Raw genomic sequence first — 19,526 nt, forward strand, 5'->3', positions numbered from 1 at the left:
GAACATTTTAGTCTCTTGAGAAGCTCTGACACAATAAAGAAGAAAACATAGAAACTCCTTGTATCAGGAGTTGATGAACTAAGGCAGCCTCTAACTGGTCATCAGTGGGGCTAAAAGAGAGACAGGACTACTTTTAGCTCCAGTGAGTAAACCATAAGTATCAGGGAGAAGCTTTAAAGGGAAGATATAGGATTACAATAACACCAAGCAGAGAAGTTCCAGATAATGCATGTTGTACAGCCTTTTCTATCCTTGGTGAGAAGCTCTCTCATTTGAAATGAGCAGACGTTTTATTTATGAAAGGTTTCCAGCCCTGAAGACATGAAGTATAGCATGATGGAGATGGAGTAAGGAATGCAGCTGTAAATGCTGCAATTGCAGGTCTGTGAATAGGGGACAGTCTTCAGCTCCAGCACTTACAAGCTATTGGGTTGTCTCAGTGAGCTGTTTATTCTAGAAGCAAGGTGTCCATGACATTAATCTGGATGGTGAGGAAAATGAAAGGGCATACTTCTGCAAGTATTGGACAGATCCTATTAATATCATAGGAAACAACTCACCTCCCTGTCACGAGATTACCCATATTCTGAGGAGATCTCTGCAACACATCTCATATCCATGTCTGCAAGTCCTATGTGATGTGAAGCATCACACTGCTATGACAATGCCATGCAGCCTAGAAAGGATAGGCAAAATTTCACAGTGGTGATGTCTGAGTGGACTGAGAACAGTTGTCTCTTGATGATCCTTTTGTTAGCCAGCTGTTCAAGTGTGCAAATAAAGAAGACCTATTCCATCTGAGCTGAGTGTCCTGACTTCTAAGACCTCAATTAAAAAAACAGCACTCAATATAGTGAAAAAATTGAATGGAAGAGACCTTTTAATAATGGTCCTCACTGACAATGAAATTAAAGCATTTGTTGTGGCTGTATGAAAAGAAATATCTTTAAATTCATGAGATATGAAACTATTCCTCTCTATAACAATTGAATGTCAGCAGATATAGTCCCCATCTTGAACTTAAAAAGGAAGAATATTTAGCTTTGTAGACAGACAATCAGTTACCAGCCTCCTTTTTCTTCTGTATCAAAAAATATCTGCTGTTAACTTCTCGCTCCTGTGCTGCACAGTGACAGGTTCTACAGATCTGAGTAATAACAGAGAGCCTTCTCTCAACAGCTGCTCTGGGGAGACTGAAATCCAATGCCATCAAGGCTAACAAAGGAGAAATCCAGTTGAGGCTTGATCCTGTGAAAGGATGAGTATTTGGATGGAGTCTTGAGGGTGTAGACATTTATTTTGAGTGACATTACCAAGCTGGACAGCTATCTGAAGAAGATTACAGAGAAGAAAGAACTTGCCTCGGTGATAAACAGTCACAGTCCATTTAAGATAAGAAAATAGTCTGTTTCTCAGTACACACCAAGTGCTAATGTAGGAGCCTGGTGCCAGGGGAATTTTTGATGCTAAACAGAAGTATCTGCTCCACTGATAAGCCAGAAAAGATCGTGCCATCCGACGATCCTTAAAGATGCCAGAAGAGGAAGTGGTGAGTTAGATGAAATTTAAATTCTTTCACCATCAAATAGGGTGACTGCATTAGTTTCAAAACTGGTGCTAAAGAAAGCATAATAAGAAAAATGAGGCTGGATTAATCTCATTCAGACCACTGCCTCATTCAGAAGCACTTTGGTATTCAATGAAGATAGAGAACATTTACAGTAATTTATCTGACAACGTCACAGATACCCTGCAATTGCAACTGGTTGGCTCAGCGCCAGAACAATGATACCGAAAGATTGGTCAGACGTCATGGGGCACAGAGGCCTTGGAACAGTTCAGTTATAATGGTGAAGGGGAGCAAGAACAATGTTTTCTGGACTGTGACCTTAGGTGACCAATCTGTAAGAAGAGGCTTAGGTTTGAAAACTTGGGTTGGTGCCAAATACCAAGTGGCACATGCTGAACTAATAATTTGTGACTCACAAAAGCTATATAACCCAGGATTTAAAAAGGAACCCTTTTTAGGGGCTCCCTAGGGGAATCCTTGCAGATCCAAAACATTATTAATCTGGAGCCTGAAAGTCTGGAATGAAGTACAATGGCTAGTCACACAAGCCTTTTAAAGACAAAATAAGAATCTTGCAACTATTTCAGTAGACCATAGCAAGCCATCACAAGTTGCACAAAGTGGAGTAATGACACAGCAAGTAACCGCTGAGGAGAAAAGCACATGACTGATAAAGAGGCCAGAAAATATTCCTGAGGACAGTACTGAAAAATGTGGAACAACTAAATTGTATGAGAAATTTTCAACACCCAACCACTCTGTCTCAACAAGAAAAAAAATAAAAAGGAAACAGTATTATGAAGATCCTGTTTTATGTAGTCTCATTCTGAGCACAAGAGAGGACAGTGAGTGAACAGACCCTCCCCAGGAGACCTGTAAAAGGAAAAAGTTACCCAGCCTTAAGTAATAGAACATGTGCAATTTCATAAATGTATGCACAGGTGGACTGTCACTTAGAGACAATTTAGCAGGCATGTCTTGAGGCTTAAGTGCTGGCCTGTGTAAACTCTGAATTACTCTGTCCTTTAGAACATTTGCTATGTGGATGCTCAGAATCTTAACCTTAGAATCATAGAATCATAGAATCGTTTAGGTTGGAAAAGACTTTTAAGATCATCCAGTCCAACCATTAACCTAACATTACCAAGTCCACCACTAAACCAATTAAGGGTACAGTAGCAACCCCACGCATCCTGGCTTGGTGGCTGGATCATTTATAATGAAAGTAAAAAACAAGGAATCATTAAGATTGGAAAGGACCTCTAAGATCATCATTCCAATCATCAACCCAATACCACCATGCCCACTAAATCATGTCCCCAAGTGCCACATCTACCTGTTTTTTGAACGCTTCCAGGGATGGTGACTCCACCACCTCTCTGGGCAGCCTGTTCCAATGCTTGACCACTCTTTCAGTAAAGAAGTTTTTTCTAATACCCGATCTAAACCTCCCCTGGCACAACTTGAGGCCATTTCCTCTTGTCCTATCGCTAACTACTTGGGAGAAGAGACCAACACCCACCTCACTACAACCTCCTTTCAGGTAGTTGTAGAGAGCGATAAGGTCTCCCCTCAGCCTCCTCTTCTCCAGACTAAACAACCTCAGTTCCCTCAGCCGCTCCTCATAAGGCCTGTGCTCCAGACCCTTCACCAGCCTTGTTGCCCTTCTCTGAACACGCTCCAGCACCTCAATGTCTTTCTTGTAGTGAGGGGCCCAAAACTGGACACAGTATTCCAGGTGCGGCCTCACCAGTGCCGAGTACAGGGGGACAATCACCTCCCTGCTCCTGCTGGCCACACTATTCCTGATACAAGCCAGGATGCTGTTGGCCTTCTTGGCCACCTGGGCACACCGCTGGCTCATGTTCAGCTGGCTGTCAACCAACACCCCCAGGTCCTTTTCAGCCAGGCAGCTTTCCAGCCACTCTTCCCCAAGCCTGTAGCGTTGCTTGGGGTTCTTGTGACCAAAGTGCAGGACCCAGCACTTGGCCTTGTTGAACCTCATACAGTTGGCCTCGGCTCATCGGTCCAGCCTGTCCAGGTCCCTCTGCAGGGCCATCCTACCCTTGAGCAGATTGACACTCCCACCCAGTTTGGTGTCATCTGCAAACTTACTGAGGGCGCACTCAATCCCCTCATCCAGATTGTTGATAAAGATATTGAACAAGGCTGGCCCCAAAACTGAGCCCTGGGGAACACCGCTCGTGACCGGCCGCCAACTGGACTTAAGTCCGTTCACCACTACTCTCTGGGCTTGGCCACCCAGCCAGTTTTTTTACCCAGCAAAGAGTACGCCTGTCCAAGCCATGAGCTGCCAGCTTCCCAAGGAGAATGCTATGGGAGACGGTGTCAAAGGCTTTACTGAAGACCAGGTAGATGACATCCACAGCCCTTCCTTCATCCACTAGGCAGGTCACCTTTTCATAGAAGGAGATCAGGTTGGTCAAGCAGGACCTGCCTTTCATAAACCCATGCTGGCTGGGCCCGATCCCCTGGTTGACCTGCACATGCCTGTTGAGCGTACTCAAGATGAACCGCTCCATAATCTTTCCCAGCACTGACGTCAGGCTGACAGGCCTGTAGTTCCCCAGATCCTCCTTCTGGCCCTTCTTCTAGATGGGCATCACATTGGCAAGCCTCCAGTCATCAGGGACCTCCCCTGTTAACCAGGACTGCTGATAGATGATGGAAAGTGGCTTGGCAAGCTCCTCTGCCAGCTCCCTCAGTACTCTCAGGTGGATCCCATCCAGCCCCATAGACTTGTGAGCCTCCAGGTGGCATAGCAGGTTGTTAACTGCTTCCTCTTGGACTATGAGGGCTCCATTCTGCTCCCCATCCCCGTCTTCCAGCTCAGGGGGCTGAGTACCCTGGGGATGACCGGTCTGGCTATTAAAGACTGAGGCAAAGAAGGCATTAAGTACCTCAGCTTTTTCCTCATCCTTAGTGACAATGTTCCCCCCCCACATCCAGCAAAGGATGGAGATTCTCCTTGGATCTCTTTTTATTGTTGATGTACTTACAAAAACATTTTTTGTTATCTTTTACAACAGCGGCCAGACTGAGTTGTAGCTGGGCTTTTGCTTTTCTAATTTCCTCCCTGCATAGTATATTTAGTAACCTTGAAGCTCAGCGTAGTGTTAATGTGTCTGTGAAAACAGGTCTGAAACAGTGCAGGATTCAGATATATTCAGATTACTTTTTAGAATGAAAATAAATTTATATAGTCCCTACATGTAATAAGGTGGTAAGACAAAGAAGGAAAGAGAACTACAGGAATGCAATTACTGCCTGGATCACTTTAAAGAAAATGTCCTTTTCTACCTTCAGTTGTAGTTGCATTCACATTCATCCATGGTGAACTTTACAGAAGGGCTGACAGAACAAAGCATGTTTTTCCATAGGGCTAGTACTAAAATCATAAGAACTAGGAATATATCTATTTTTGAAACACCCCGTTTACTGATACAAGAACCGCATCTGTGGTTGATACAATCTGCTTACAAATGGTAAGAGACAATTGCCTGATAAAACTACGAGAATACCATTTTGAAAACCTTTTAATCAGATCTTGAGTACTAGGCAATACCAATAGCCCTACAAAGTAATTTGTCTTTCATTCTAATTAATGTTCTAGTAATACTCAGTAAAGACAATTACATAATTCCTAATGTAGCTGTATCTTAGGTCAGCTCATTACTACACACTGTTCAACTGAGGATCCCCACACAGAAGCCGACGAACTTCTCAGAAACAAGGGGAAGAGACTCCGTGTCATAGTACACTCACAAGACCCTAATGCATTAGAACTAGATATTTCAGGTTTTGATTTCTATTGTCAATAACTTGTTCAAAAGCATAGCACAAACAGTCCAGAACAAGCAATGCCTTAAGATAAATATCCATCTGCTTGAGAAGACATATGACAAACTGCTGAATAACGGTTTTTCTGAATTAATGGAAATTGCTTACCTCATCATAATAAGCTCTCAGATCAGCTCTTTTAGATCGTAAGTCCCAGAATACGACAGTCCCATTTTCATAGCCTATCAATAGCTGGAGGAGGGAAGCAAACACATTTACAGTTTCAAATTTGAAAGGTATATAGAAATATTGAGGAACTTCATGGTTTTAAGAGATTTTTATAAAATAAATAAGCACTATAAAAAGAAATGCCAAACTGATGTGCAAGACTATAGTTTGCACTACACATAATATACTGCTTTCAAACTATCTTTCAGTATAAATTACTTCTCATTACTGACAATTTAACATCTGCTATGGAAGAAAAAGATGTGCTTTGTACATCTTTTCTTCCCTGTTTTTTTTTTCTGCAAGATTATGTGCCTGGACAATCTCCACAATTGTGTATCTGCTGAGAAAGTAAGACTGTAGCATGTTCCCGTCAGCTCTCACCTTCCTTGCCCCTGGTTGGAGGGAAAAGTGTTTGACACCTAACAGATCACTTAAATAACTTCAAACCAAAGAGTCACCAGATTAAACTCTCATTCAGCTACTTATATTCCTTTAATTTCTGCTTTCTATTGCTTAAAACATTTTGAAGAACTCCCCCTGCAGAGAATAAATTGCTTGCTTTCCTAGAAATTGAAAATAAATTAACTGGTATGCCAATTTTTACTTCTTCTAGAACTGCTATGTCATATCATCATGCACACCTGAGAAATACCAGCAAAGATAGAATCATAGAATCATAAAATCATAGAATGCTTTGGGTTGGAAGGGACCTTGAGAGATCATCAAGCCCAACCCCCCTGCAGTAAGCAGGGATTGAACCTGTGAACTTGGCATTATTAGCACCATGTTCTAACCAACTGAGCTAACCCAGCTGGTCATGATTTACCAAAATATGAAAGAGAAGAAAAATGATGCTCAGGAGAAAAATAAGAATGAACACAATCCTTACTCCTTGTCTCTACTGAAAAGAACTGAATTATTGATCTGGCACTGTATTGAGTACTCTTCATTTGAACACAATTAATTTCAGACATTATGGAAGATGAGAAGCCTAGCCTACTTAAGTGTCCTGGAAATTGCTTGCCATAGAGCCTGTCTTCCTAAAAATCTATCCTGGACATGAAGACTGGGAATGACCAAACTGGCAGACTCACACATTTCTGCTATAGAATATTTGATACAACTGGCAGTGATAACTGCAGTTGTTCTTTGACTATAAACACATGGATCACAGAGTGCAGGCAAGAATTTACAGTTTCTGCATTAAGAATTTAAGCAGAAGAATGCCAAGACTATCTCTCAGTCTGTGAAACCTTACAAGCACCTTTGCTATCACTCACTTTAGCTTGTGTAAGTCATAAAAAATGAAATTCGTTTGGCCTGCTAAACAAAACATCACTTTGTTTCCAAGTTAAATACAATCGATACATCAATACTTCCATAAAACAGTTGGGGAATACTCTCAGTCCTACTAGATATGAATCTTTATATCTCCAGGAGAATATTCATTATGTGGAGATGTATTACCTTATCTGGGAATGATTTACAGTTAATATATTTAATGCCTGAATATGAACAATACCTGATTACTTAAGAATTCTGCTCCTGAAAAAAATTCAAACCGTCCTGGAGAAATTCCAGAATATTTATCATTTTTGCTCTGGACGGGTCCATTTGGGATTCTGTGGCAGAGTAAATGTGAAAAGACATCCTGTTCAGAAAGCATGCAGCTAACTGGATAGCGCTTGTGTCAGGATGCCATATGGTATTCTGGGATAATCGATTGCCATTGAGCGAGTGAAGAACTGTCTTACTGCAACTGCTTTCGCTGTTAGTGTAGTGATCCTAAATGGAAGACAATTGTATATCCAGGATTTAGTGATCCACATAGCAGTTAACCTGAGGAGGTGCAGGCCTGTGCTGTGCTATGTTGTGCTGCACATATTCCTTGGCCACAAGATAAACTTAGCTGGCTAATTGTAAAGAAGCCTGTAGGCAGCTCCCACTTGGTAAGGGCAATTACAGCATCTTTGTGCCCTTGTGTTTACCTTAATGTAAGGCAGTATGTTCTCATGTGAATATCCTTTTGCTTGACAGTAGAAATGAATAGATTTTTAAAAAAAAAAATCTTTTGAGATCTCTAAAGACCAAAATGCTGGAAAACCTCTTCACAGAGGGGACCAGCACAGTGTGCTGTACCCTTATTGAAGGTCCATCCAATGCTGCACAACTTGTGGTTCCCACCATCTGAAGGAATGTAAGAGTATCTTCTTTTTCCTTTTCGTATTAACTCCAATAAATGGTATTTTAATCAATAAGTTATAGAGCCTGAGTGCCTTCCTTACTGTCATCATAACAAGCACTTGCACCAGTGCATTACAGCTGGGTACCAAACCAGTTGAGTTCAGTTTGTATCTACCAGTATTCTTTTCACCTCAGCTTTTGTACAAATATATTCAGGAAACTGAAGGAATAGAAAAGCATTTACTATGCGACCCTGTTTCATAATAAGCCTTTCTCCCTGGTGAAGCAGGTTTGTCTTTTGATTTTTATCACTCTTTTGCAAAGATATCACAGTCCAAGTAATTACTAAAAGGTTAAATACCTCCTCTATCAGAGACAGTATTTCACCTGATCTATTGCTGAAATGCTTAACGCACAACAGCACTACAGAATTGCAAGATAAAGAGTGCTGTGATTTCAGGGAAGAAGTTGAAGATAAACAGATTTGCTGCATAGCCAGGAATCTCTCTCTTTGCTTATACGGTAGCCATGCTGCTAAACTACTCATACTGTGGTATGACACTGAAGTCAGAATTCCAGCTGGGTGAGTGTGATTACTCTCATTGCCAGTATATTTATTATACTCCGAACCCTGACCTGTCTGAACCATAGGAAACTCAAATATTTGCACTCCTCTTGGCCATGGTAAGCATTTGAGATATCTGTAGGACAAGCTCTACGTCTGTAATATTAAATGAGGTAAGAAACAGAACATACATAAACACAGTTGAAGGAGAAAACATAGACAAAGAAGAAAAGTATGTGTAAAAAGAGTGGAGGAAGTAAAAAAAAAAGATTTCAACTTGTGTTTCCTGGCACCTTGTTTAATTACTCATGATAATTAGGTTAAGAATCATGCAGAAGGCTGGACAGAATTTGAAGGAGGGAGGAGTCCTGGCAAGATCTTCCTTGTCAGGTACAGTTGCTCCACATTTTGACTTAAGTCCTTCTTCATGAAATGCTTTTGATAATGGTGTTTTAGGGAGATTTCTCCCTTACAATCAACTAATTGCATCCTGGTACATGCCAGCCAGTCCCTTACTTGTCCTGGTAGCACAAAACAGCTGGAAGAAAAAAACAAGCCTGCTAAATGCACACTGTATTTAGGTGTTATTAGATCTCAGAACACAGACTCAGAGATACAAAGTTTAGTCCACCAGCTAATAGTTAATAACATTAAACCTTTTCCTATTAAGCTTTCTCCAGTTGCTGGGAAACTGCAGATCATTGCAGTTAATGTCTTCTCCTGTGTCAGCAAGAAAAATTGTTTGCTACAGATCTGCCACTTACAAATGTCTGTGCACTTCAGTCTGTTCCTAACATACACTTATTCATTGATTTGGCAGACACAGTTATATTTCACGGACTTAATCACTAGGTCCCCAAATTGTTCTTAAGTGACACATTAAATGCCCAAATTCTCTTTGTCGTCTGTCTTCCAGCCACAGCTTGCTAAGTTCATAAAAGAGACTGTCTCCAAAGTCTGCCTTGATAGTTTGCCTAGAGGGCACTCTGGAAAAATTTTGAATGGCAGAAGTCTTCTGGAATTACATTCACTCTTTCGGCACAGAAAAACTGGTCATCGATCACTGATATAAACTGGAACTTTTCAGAATTTGAAGAATTTAAAAAAAGATGACTATACAGTCAGCACACAAATTTTCCTGGCTTTCAGAAAGAGATCTTATGATTGTTCTACATTTGGAAAGTTTTATCTGTGTTTTAGGACTCTCAACTACTCAGTGCCCATAGGAGAATGCTACTTATTCACTTCAGCAAAACATGCCCAGATCTGTAAACAACTTTGTGATATCCCAGGGAAGGATATACCACTGGACCCTTGCAGAGTACAATACCCTTATACTTGTACAGTACAAGAAAATCTGTATTTTAAGCAATTATTATGACTGATTTGTACCCACTATTTAATTCCTGAAGCATAGGTAAAGAACACTTTCACCTGCTGCCCCCCATGAAGTGATGTGAGGAGTCCGATTTCTCCCACCAACACCTCTTGGTGGTCTTTGGTTAACTTGAAGCTGAGGAGGTAAGCAGAGTATGTAGAACTATCTTGAAAGAGCTTTATTACCTAAGAACAGCTCTACTAAATTAAAAAAAGGTCTACCTATCACAGTATCTCATACTTAAATGGCCAAGAGCAAATACCAAAGAACTGTATGTGAGGAGGGTAAGTACTTACCATACTCTCACATATTCTCTCAGCCTAGAGTAATTTTCTCATTCAAAGATAGACAACATTTCGACTCAACATGACTCCATTTAACCTCATCTTTAATAACCTTTCAGGAAAATTCAGCAAATCTCTTCAGTAACCCTCAAATTGATTCCTCTTGTGTTAACATTTCTAGTCTCCCATGTGACATTTTCAGCACCCACAGCATCATTTGGAAAAAAAATTTAGAGCTTCTACCCATTGCACATTTGAAGAAGTACTTAATTGGCTTGTTTGGAATCTGACTTTTGTCAGCTTCATTTGATATCCTTTTAGTTTTTGTACTGAAAGAGACTATGAACTGTTTCTACCCTCTTCGTAACAATTGTGATTTTCAAACTCGGAATCACAGTCAGCTCTTTTCCACAATGAATTGTCCTGTCTGACTTAGTTGTGTCTCATATAGAAAACCTTGCCTGTTCTCTGAATTTCTTTTAGCACAATTATGTTTTTCTGAGATTGAAGGACAAAAATCATACTCGGTATTCAGCAGGCAAGTTAACCACGCATTTATGCAATAGACCTGTTTTGTTCTCTATTCTTTTCCAGGTAATGCCTAATTTTGATTTCTTTATTGGTCACTACTGTGCATTGAGCTGACATTTTCATTGAACTATCAATTATCACTCTAAGCTTTTGATACCAAACAGTAATGATCAGCTCAGACCCGTTGTTTTATATGTAAAGTCAGAAATATTTTCCCCCACACATATCACTTTCCATCATTTACACTGAATACTTATAAAAGACAGTATTTAACCTGCCATTTTACTGCTGAGTTTCTCAGCCTCCTAAAGTCTAGCAAACAAAATCACAACACTGTTTACTCTCTTTTCTAGGTTGTTTATGACTATGCTGAACAGCAGAAGTCCCACAAGTTCTTTTTTTTATTTTTCCCCCATTCTGAAGAAAGATTGCTTTATCTTTCATTCTTTCAACCGAAGTTTAATGAGACTTCGTTGAAAAATTTAATTTAATTTTTTTCTCTACTCTTGGATTTTTTGATCTGGAGTTATGTCTTTTGATTTAGTGCTTGGATCTTCTCTTACATCTGTGTGCACCTTTTACTGATATCTTCCTGTAAACATCAAACACTAGCAATTCCACATTCTGCAAATCTGCAAGTATTTTGTTAGTACCAATTTGTTCTTTACACCACTCTCAATCTATCACTGATATAAACAGCTGCACTGGGATGATTTCAGTATAGCTAACATTTTCTACTCTTTTGCCCCATAAATTTCCAATGTTTGTTTTTCATAGGGTTTCATCTGATTTTGCTGTTGCTGTTAGTATCCTAGTACTTCATCAGTGCCCAGATGTCTCCAACGTGCCCTCTGAGCAACAAGCAATTGTATTTCCAAGCAAGTTCTTCTCTAACTCCCTTTCCTGAGACCTTTTCATCTTTCTCTTTCTGCTGAAGTAAAAATATTGTAGGTTTCTGTTGGGACATGGTCCATGACATTCCTGTAAGAGATACTCACTCACAAGACCATTTTTTCTTTTAGTATCATAGCCTTTTTCCCTACACTGTGTAGTTTAGGTAGGTCATCAACAGCTTCTGCAGTGGTCAGCGAACAAGAGTTATGCCTCATCAATAAACCTTTATTTTTATCATGTATTTTGCCATAGGTAGTTAAATAGCATTTCTTGATGCCTTCCGGTTTGAGGCTAAAACACTACGCTTCATAACATTTAATTACTTTATTTGCTGTATTCTAAATTGCTTGATCCATTGCCATTCCTCCAAAAAGGCTTAGAGATCCCACCTAACTTGCTGGAGGGCTAGCTAGCAAGTGCATCATTTGCACATAGTTCACCTTGCAATATGGATAACTCCAAGGATGAATAAAGAAATGAAATTCAGATGGAGTCATCAGTGTTTTTCTAGATACCCATATTAATTTCAGTATAATGTCCCCCATATCAGTATCAGAAATTCAAACTGCTGCTAGTTTCCAATAACCATCGGCTGTTACATGAGGCACACTGTCAAACAGATACACCATTTGTAAGATGCAGTCCTTTATAAATACACACTGAAATGCAGTTGGCAAAAGTGATAAAGAATTATGAGATAGTTACATGCCCTTTCCACACAGGCAAAATGCTCAAAAATTCAGTAGCAACGCATAAATAAAAAAGCTCTAATAAAACTGGTATTCTGGCAACCAAATTTAATTTTGGAAAAGCTAGCATACAAATAAAGCCAACTCAGATTTTGACTCCTGATGGTATCAATCACGACCCTAATGCTCTGACTATATGTTTTGCTTCCACTTGTTCTATTCTCAGCTCTGTTCACAAACAGCAGCAAGTTCCAAATGTGGGTTACTATCATTATTATTCTTGTGTAAGAAAAGACTTATTATCTTATGAAAACTTACTATAATGCCTTCAAAATATCATGTTCATCCAAGTACTGAAGTCATGATACAGTTTTTAGTCAATTCTTACTTAAGCAAAGCTCAAGCTTATTTAATCAGGACCAATTTTGATTTGCTATAGGTTTCAAAGTACAGTATGTTGTCTGTATCATAGATTTTTGCTCATTAAAATTGTACAAAGATTTTTTTTCTTAAAAACTGTAGAATAGTAAAAGTGACTTTGCAAATATATAAAGAAAGCAGATGATAAAATTAGTGAGTAAGCAAAAAGAAAGAGCTATCAAGGCAAATAAAGACTATGAAATGTTGCCATGTTTTATACCATTAGTTGTACTCACTTTTCCTTCATCTCTTGGGCTGTCACTTAAATGTACAACTGGCCCAGGGTGAGTCTTTGTGGATCTGCAAGACAAAAATCAATTCAAATCTGTGAATGTTTTTTGTATGAAGAGCTAGATGCTTACCTTAATTTCTAGGCGTGTTAACGTGTACCTCCAATGGTTTAAAAGTAATTCTAAAAAATCCATCGGGGAGGATAACTATCTGGAAGTTATCCATATCTTTTCATGTTCTCTTCTATTTCCTTTTTGCTGTTATAGGCAAAGATTCTCCTTTGTTGATGAATCCTTTCTTCTGTTTTTTAAAACCTCACTATTCCTCCTATTACAGTATTTTTTTTTTCTCTCATTTCTAAGGCTTTTTTGCCTTTTCTGTTGTTGACTCCCTCTCTTTCTGCCCTCCCTCCTCACTTGCTGAATGTCAAGGCTAATCTGCCAAGGATTTGCAAAATCGTCACTGGATTAATTTCAATTACTTATAACAAGCCTCACCAAGTTCCAATCTCATTAATGGCAGGGCTTCAGTAATCTCACCTATGCTGCTCTATCAGGTAGCTTCTTAGCATTACTGCAGTGGGGTTTCAGAAATGGAGTATCTTGCCTTTGTCTATTCTGTAAAGCCTTATGACATCTTCAGATCAACTAATACAGTTACACCCACAATACATGTTCAGTGAGGCTGCTCAGCCATAAGACTCATCCCATGAGTCTTCAGATGCTTCTATAAAGATTACTTATTGTTCTTGCTGTCCCCTCTTTTTGTTGCACCAACAACATAGTATGCAGCTTAGTACAGGGACTGCTGCTTAAGTCATTGTTGTCCAGCACCTGACAGCAAATGCAAATCATAGGAAACTGCATGAACAGATGAAGATTTTTCAACTGTCATCTTTTCTGACCAGACCTTTGGGCCCTGGCAGTCATACAGAGCAAAAAGACAAGCACTAGTCCACAAAGCTTTGAATGCCTGCACAGAACAGGACCTTTCTTCCATCTAGCTTCTGGGGTCAGAGCACATGTCCCCCCCACATCCCTAGCTTAGGATCTAGACTTGCATGGCTGGTCTTCGTTCACCAGAGGTTACCAGGAAAAGAAATACGTCAGAGATTGGCAGGGCCCATAAAGCTAAGAATTTATCAGGAAGCCATACCTAAAACTACCTAGGCTCCAACAATCTGCAAGAAAAACAATCTGCAAGAGAATTAAAGAAACCAAAACAAGGTTCTCCAGGCAAACTGCTCAAAGGATTTTCCTAAATTAACAGTGTTCCTCTTCCTTTGGCTCAAATACTGCACCATAGCAAAACCGGCCTCTTTCTTCTACCAGGTCAGACTCCAAATCAAGATCGAGAGTGGTATGCAAAAATTCCCAGGCAACTCAAACTTTAAAATACTGCGGAGTAATCCATATCCTCATAGACTCCTCCTTCCCAAAACAGTATGCTCCAACACTCTTGAAAGCATGCACACTTTCCTCTGGCCTCTACTTTTTTGCCCACAGAATGTTTTAAATATTTCAGATATTTGGCCAGGCACCAAAGCTGGGCCAAAGCAGGGTGGCAAAGACCTTGTCTGATATTTACCTGTGAGCTAAAGACAATGCACAATTACTCCAGACATCCTTAGACCTTCCAAACTAAGTTTATTCCAGGGCAAAAAGATAGAAAACTTCAAGTCACCTAAAGGCCCAACAGCCTTCCAAGACTATACCCCACCCCTTCACATATATTTTAACATTACTGCTAGCTGCATACACAAAGCTAGTGGCAATGTAGCAAGCCCCTTCCTTGGTGAACCTTCTCCATGAGATGATTCCATGCCACCATCTTCAGCTTTGGCAGATCATGGTTCCACAGATAACTGCAGCAAGTTACTTTTCTACATGAGGTCTCGGTGAGCAAGGCTTCTGCAAGAGCACTTTGCAGCATATCCCAGCACAGAAGTGAGATCAGCAGGAAAGCAGTGGACAGCCGGTTTATACAGTAATATTCTATACAGACTGTCTTTAATGGTGCCAGCAGCAAGTACCCATTTAGCTTGAGATGTGGCATGCAACAATTTTTGCAGAGATGCAGTCAGCAGGAGATCTGGCTGTCATTCGTAGCCAAGCCAACTCCCCAGAGGGGACCCTCTGGCTGAGCTTTTGTTTCTGATTAATCTGTACTGGAATAAAAAAAATAATTTCCACAACACAAGACCTTGGAGCAGGCAGGGTAGGTAGGCAGTGATGGGGAACTGAGGGGTGAGATGAGGATATCTGCAAGCAGTGCTTAGACCCACACACGTCTTGTACATCTGTCCTCAGGGAGTGAATATGACATCTTGAGACATTCTAGGCTCCTTTGAACTTTTTTTCTGACATAGGTTCACCTATCTGAACTGGTCAGAGTACGTTGATGGAAAGAACTAGGTCTGTTTGGTGTACATGCTGCCTATGTCATGATAGGCAAAGGAGGAAGAATAAGAGGAAAAACCGTGAAGAGAAGAGGCAGCATAAGAAATTTTACTTTTTAGCCAGATAAGAACCACTGACAGATGACAGAAGAGGGAGCAGAGCCAAGCAAACATCAGGCATGACTAAGCTGGCAACAGAAAAAATGGTGGAAGAAGCACATGCAGGCTGACAAGGCATACTGGTTTTGGCCAGTTATTCCAGCCCACTGAACCAACCAGAATGCAGGCTGGGTTTCTTGGCCTTACCAGTATTGATATTTGACCAAGAATAGTGGCAAAATCGGGGCAAATGGAGGGAGAAAGGGAAAGAGCACACTGTCTTTCTAAGCTAAAGGCTGATCCTACCTAGGCTGCTCTTTGTACCTAACAATTTTATAAGTCAAGAATAATTTAAATAAATCTATGCAATCACCATTTTCTTTTTAAGGTACGTATGTCGTTGCTTACCGAAGAATTGTATCCATTTGTCTTTGGGTAGAAGCAAACCCTTACATGCACTGTAGTCACTCTACATTACATGAAACTTTAGGCTAATTATACTTCAGTTGTCACACAAACTAGTTGTTCCTCTGTAAATTATATAAAATTATCTTTTACTACCAGTCTTGTTTTTATCTTATATTCTTGCAGGGGCGTAGCCTCAGATTTCCATGCTAAGGCCTCAGCTAAATGGTGTAACCTTCACCAGTACAATACGTTTTCCTACCTCTTCCATTTCTCTGTCTTGCATCTGCTGTAAACAATATTTGGAGGATCTTAGGAGATTTGCACCCTGAAACACTGTAATAAAATTGCTTTTTGCTTTTCAGGATATTAGGCACTTCTTGTTTCTTTTAGGAGTATTATCTTTTTATTATTATGTTCTTAGCTATTTCTTCAGTTTTGTTGAGTAAGAGCTTCATATACATTATCAGCAAAGTTGATACCAACCACAGCAGTCTGTGCTCTAAATGTATTTATTTTTCCTCATTCTCTTTCCTCTATATTTGATGTAAGTATTCTTTTAATATTTATATTATCTCACTCCTCAGTATTTTAATAATTTAATTGTTTTGTATTATAACTGACTTTGTCAGGCTTCTTCCATTTTCTTCCAACTTTATTATTTTAGGCTGTCAGGTATGTCACTCTACCAAAAGACTCAATGAACCATTGTTTGGCTTTCACACGTACACCACCAGTCTTTGGTTCCATTCTTGTTATCTCTTTTATGTCAAATATTGGATGTAGGTGCCAAGGTGTTGACAGCGAGGAGATACAGACAGGGCTGCCCCATACCAGCCACAGCCGTTTCCAGCCGGTGCCAATGGACCCACTGCAGGGCACAGCTGAGCCCCTCAGCCAAGGGGAAAACAAATTTAAGAAAGGGCAAAAAAATGCTGCACAGGTAGTGAGGAAAAAAGCATGAGAAACAGCCCTGCAAGCACCAAGGTCAGTGAAGGAGGAGGGGAGGAGGTGCTCCAAGTGCCGGAGCAGATTCCCCTGCTGTTCATAGAGAGGACCACGCCAGAACAAGTATTTCCCCTGCAGCCTGTGGAAGACTCTACGCTGGAGCCGGTGGGTATTTCCTGAAGGAACTGCAGCCTGTGGAGAGCCCACAATGCAGCAAGTTTATCCTGAAGAATTGCAGCCCATGGAAGGACCTGTGCTGGAGCAGGGGAATAGTGTGACGAGGAAGGAGCAGCAGAGAGGAGCTGTAATGGACCGACCACAACCACCATTCCCCATCTCCCTGCACTGCTCAGGGGGGAGGAAGGGGTGGAGGTAGAGGAGTTGGGTATGAAGGATTGACGTTGAGCCTAGGAAAAATGGGGGTTGGGGGAAGGTGTTTTAATTTTTGTCTTTGTTTCTCACCATTCTAGTCTATTTTAACTGACAATAAGTGACATTAATTTTCTCCAAGTCAAGTCTGTTTTGCCCATTGACAGTAATTGTAAGTCATCTCCCTGTCTTTACCTTGACCCATGAGCTTTTCTATCTTACTTTCTTTCCCTGTCCTGTTGAGGAGGGGGAGTGAGAGACCAGCTGGGTGAGGGTCTCACAACGAGCCAGGGTCCACCCACCACAAATACCTTGATTGCTTAACAGCTGCCAGCTTTGATTATACAAAGGTAAGAGGAAACAGAGAGTCTAGAAAATTTGGCAGTTGTAACACTAACTCTGTCAGGAAATGAGAAAGGATCTTTTTCAAATAATTGTATATCCTTAAACTCATTTCAGATCTGCCATCGCAGATAAGATCACACACAGAGTTTCTGGGGTGATGACAACAGATGTTCCTGAAGCAGTTCAGAATTGTAGAGCCTACTCCCTGGCGGTCCTCCTGCACTGCCTTTCCAGGGCTCCAAGAAACATTGGTTTTTTATACATATCAAGTAAAGTATTTGCATCAAAACTGATTCCTCTTTGGACTAAACAACAAGGAATATTCACAAGGTGCAGCACAAAGGTTTTGGTTTGGTTTGGGATGAGACATGCACAGTCCATTCTTGAGGATATGTTTGGGGTATGATATACTGATACAAAATAAAACCAGCTCAGATGGACCAGGGAAGAAAACTGTGCATGAAAGGGTCATGACTTTCTCCATTCTACATGGTTTTTCGCTTGTTGCTCTGAACCTGCCCTATGGCTGGATACAGAAGGAGAGACATGATAAATCTTCTCTTGCTTGCTTCTCCTAAAGCGATGTTATCTCTTTCCTAGTGCAGGACTGTGACTAGGAATGCAAAGATAATCCTTTACACCACACTATGACCACGAATATTCTGCCAAAGGCAGATCAGTGCTTTAGTTCTTGAATCTTCTTGTTTCGTTGAGGAAAGTATGTATAAATAGCAATAACAGCAATCGCTTTTGAGCCCTAGAGAAGCATTGCTTGTAAAAGGCGTGCCAGGCATTAGGCTCTACAGTCAATTTCTCCTAAGGGTAGACATCATGACTGCACTACAAGTAGGATTAAATGAAGCAATTATTTAGTTAACTATATTGTATCAATAATATTAGTTTACAGAACTCATGAAACACTATCAGAACTACAGAACTACTACTTTTATACAGTAAATTATACTGCATGTGGAAATGTCTACACACAAAAACATTTTCCCTCGTGTAGCTTTAGTATATATAAAATGCTTTGTTTCCCTTCATTGGTATTACAGTAGAGTTGTCAAGGAGACTGGAAAGTTACTGAAAGTAATTCAAAACACTGTTGAATAACATTAAAAGCAAAAGCAGAGATCCAACAGCTCCTGGAAAGGATGAAAAGGTGCTGGGAAACCAACCACATTTGAAGCTATCGTGAATAAAACACACTACTGTTGATGCCAGATGCTTATGTATAGGCATTCTTTCAAGCTGGCTTTAGGAGACTGTGCAAAAAATAACTAGATCCTATCCCTCGAAAAAAGGGAAAATAAGGAAGAATCAGTAGGTGAAAATAAGGCATAAGCGAAATATTTGAGCAGAGAATTCTTCATTCCCAAATACTAGCTGGGGTACAGCTGGAATGACTGAGAAAATAAAAGCTCTGAAAAGACATGAAGAGGATAAAACACAGAGCCAAGTCCATACATAGCAGAAAGAAAAAAAATGAAGGTCAAGTCCAAAAAATACCAGCAATGATTTGCAGTAAAAAATTCCTGAAGCAAAAGCTACCTTCAACTGAGCAAGAAGAAAGTATGAGCTAATGATACAAAAGATTGCAGCATTACATAGCCTTCATTGATATTAAAGCCCACAAAACCAGACTGCAGAAGAATTGAAAAATGGAACAAAGGGTTCCCACGACAGCTGTACAGAACGAGAAGTTTGTTAAGAAACTAGTGATACTTTGAGCCATTTTGCACTTCATCAGAAGGTGTTCCTGACAGCAGCAGGTATTAATTTATTTGGTGCATGTTCATTTTGGGAGATTAGAGAGCTGATATGCTGTGAGACTTGACTTTTACTCAGAAGAACAGGACTGAAATGAAGAAACCATTCACTGTAAAATAGCAGTCTTCAAAAAACTTGTAAGGATGGAACCTTTTATTTAATTTTTTTAATTCTAAAATTAGAAAGCTTAACAAGGAGTCTTCAGCAATGTTCTAATTTGGACCCAGGAAAATGTGGAAAATACATAGATGATGTATTCCTCCATCATTCTGGGAAGTTTTAGGCTCTCTAAGAAACGGAGTGACTGACTTACTGTTGTAAGAACTTCAAATACCAAGACAATCTTTAAAGCCAATAAAAATAATGTATGACAAAATAGAATCAAATCAAGAGAAAGTAATTTTCCTTTTGAAA

General features: G+C 40.1%; 1 protein-coding gene across 2 annotated transcripts in view; it reads right to left on the bottom strand.

Moving 5' to 3' along the window:
* The window catches only part of STXBP5L (syntaxin binding protein 5L), a 209,107-nt gene that overhangs the window by 81,296 nt on the left and 108,285 nt on the right, over positions 1–19,526 (bottom strand). For both annotated transcript variants that reach the window (XM_075716216.1, XM_075716206.1), the window contains exons 6-7: positions 12,784–12,847; positions 5,540–5,623 (exon numbers count right to left, since the gene is read on the bottom strand). In XM_075716216.1, coding sequence (XP_075572331.1) covers positions 5,540–5,623; positions 12,784–12,847 — 148 coding nt within the window. The remainder of the gene's footprint in view (positions 1–5,539; positions 5,624–12,783; positions 12,848–19,526) is intronic.

The sequence above is a fragment of the Pelecanus crispus genome, chromosome 1 (assembly GCF_030463565.1).
Source record: "Pelecanus crispus isolate bPelCri1 chromosome 1, bPelCri1.pri, whole genome shotgun sequence".
Classification (NCBI taxonomy): Eukaryota; Metazoa; Chordata; class Aves; order Pelecaniformes; family Pelecanidae; genus Pelecanus; species Pelecanus crispus.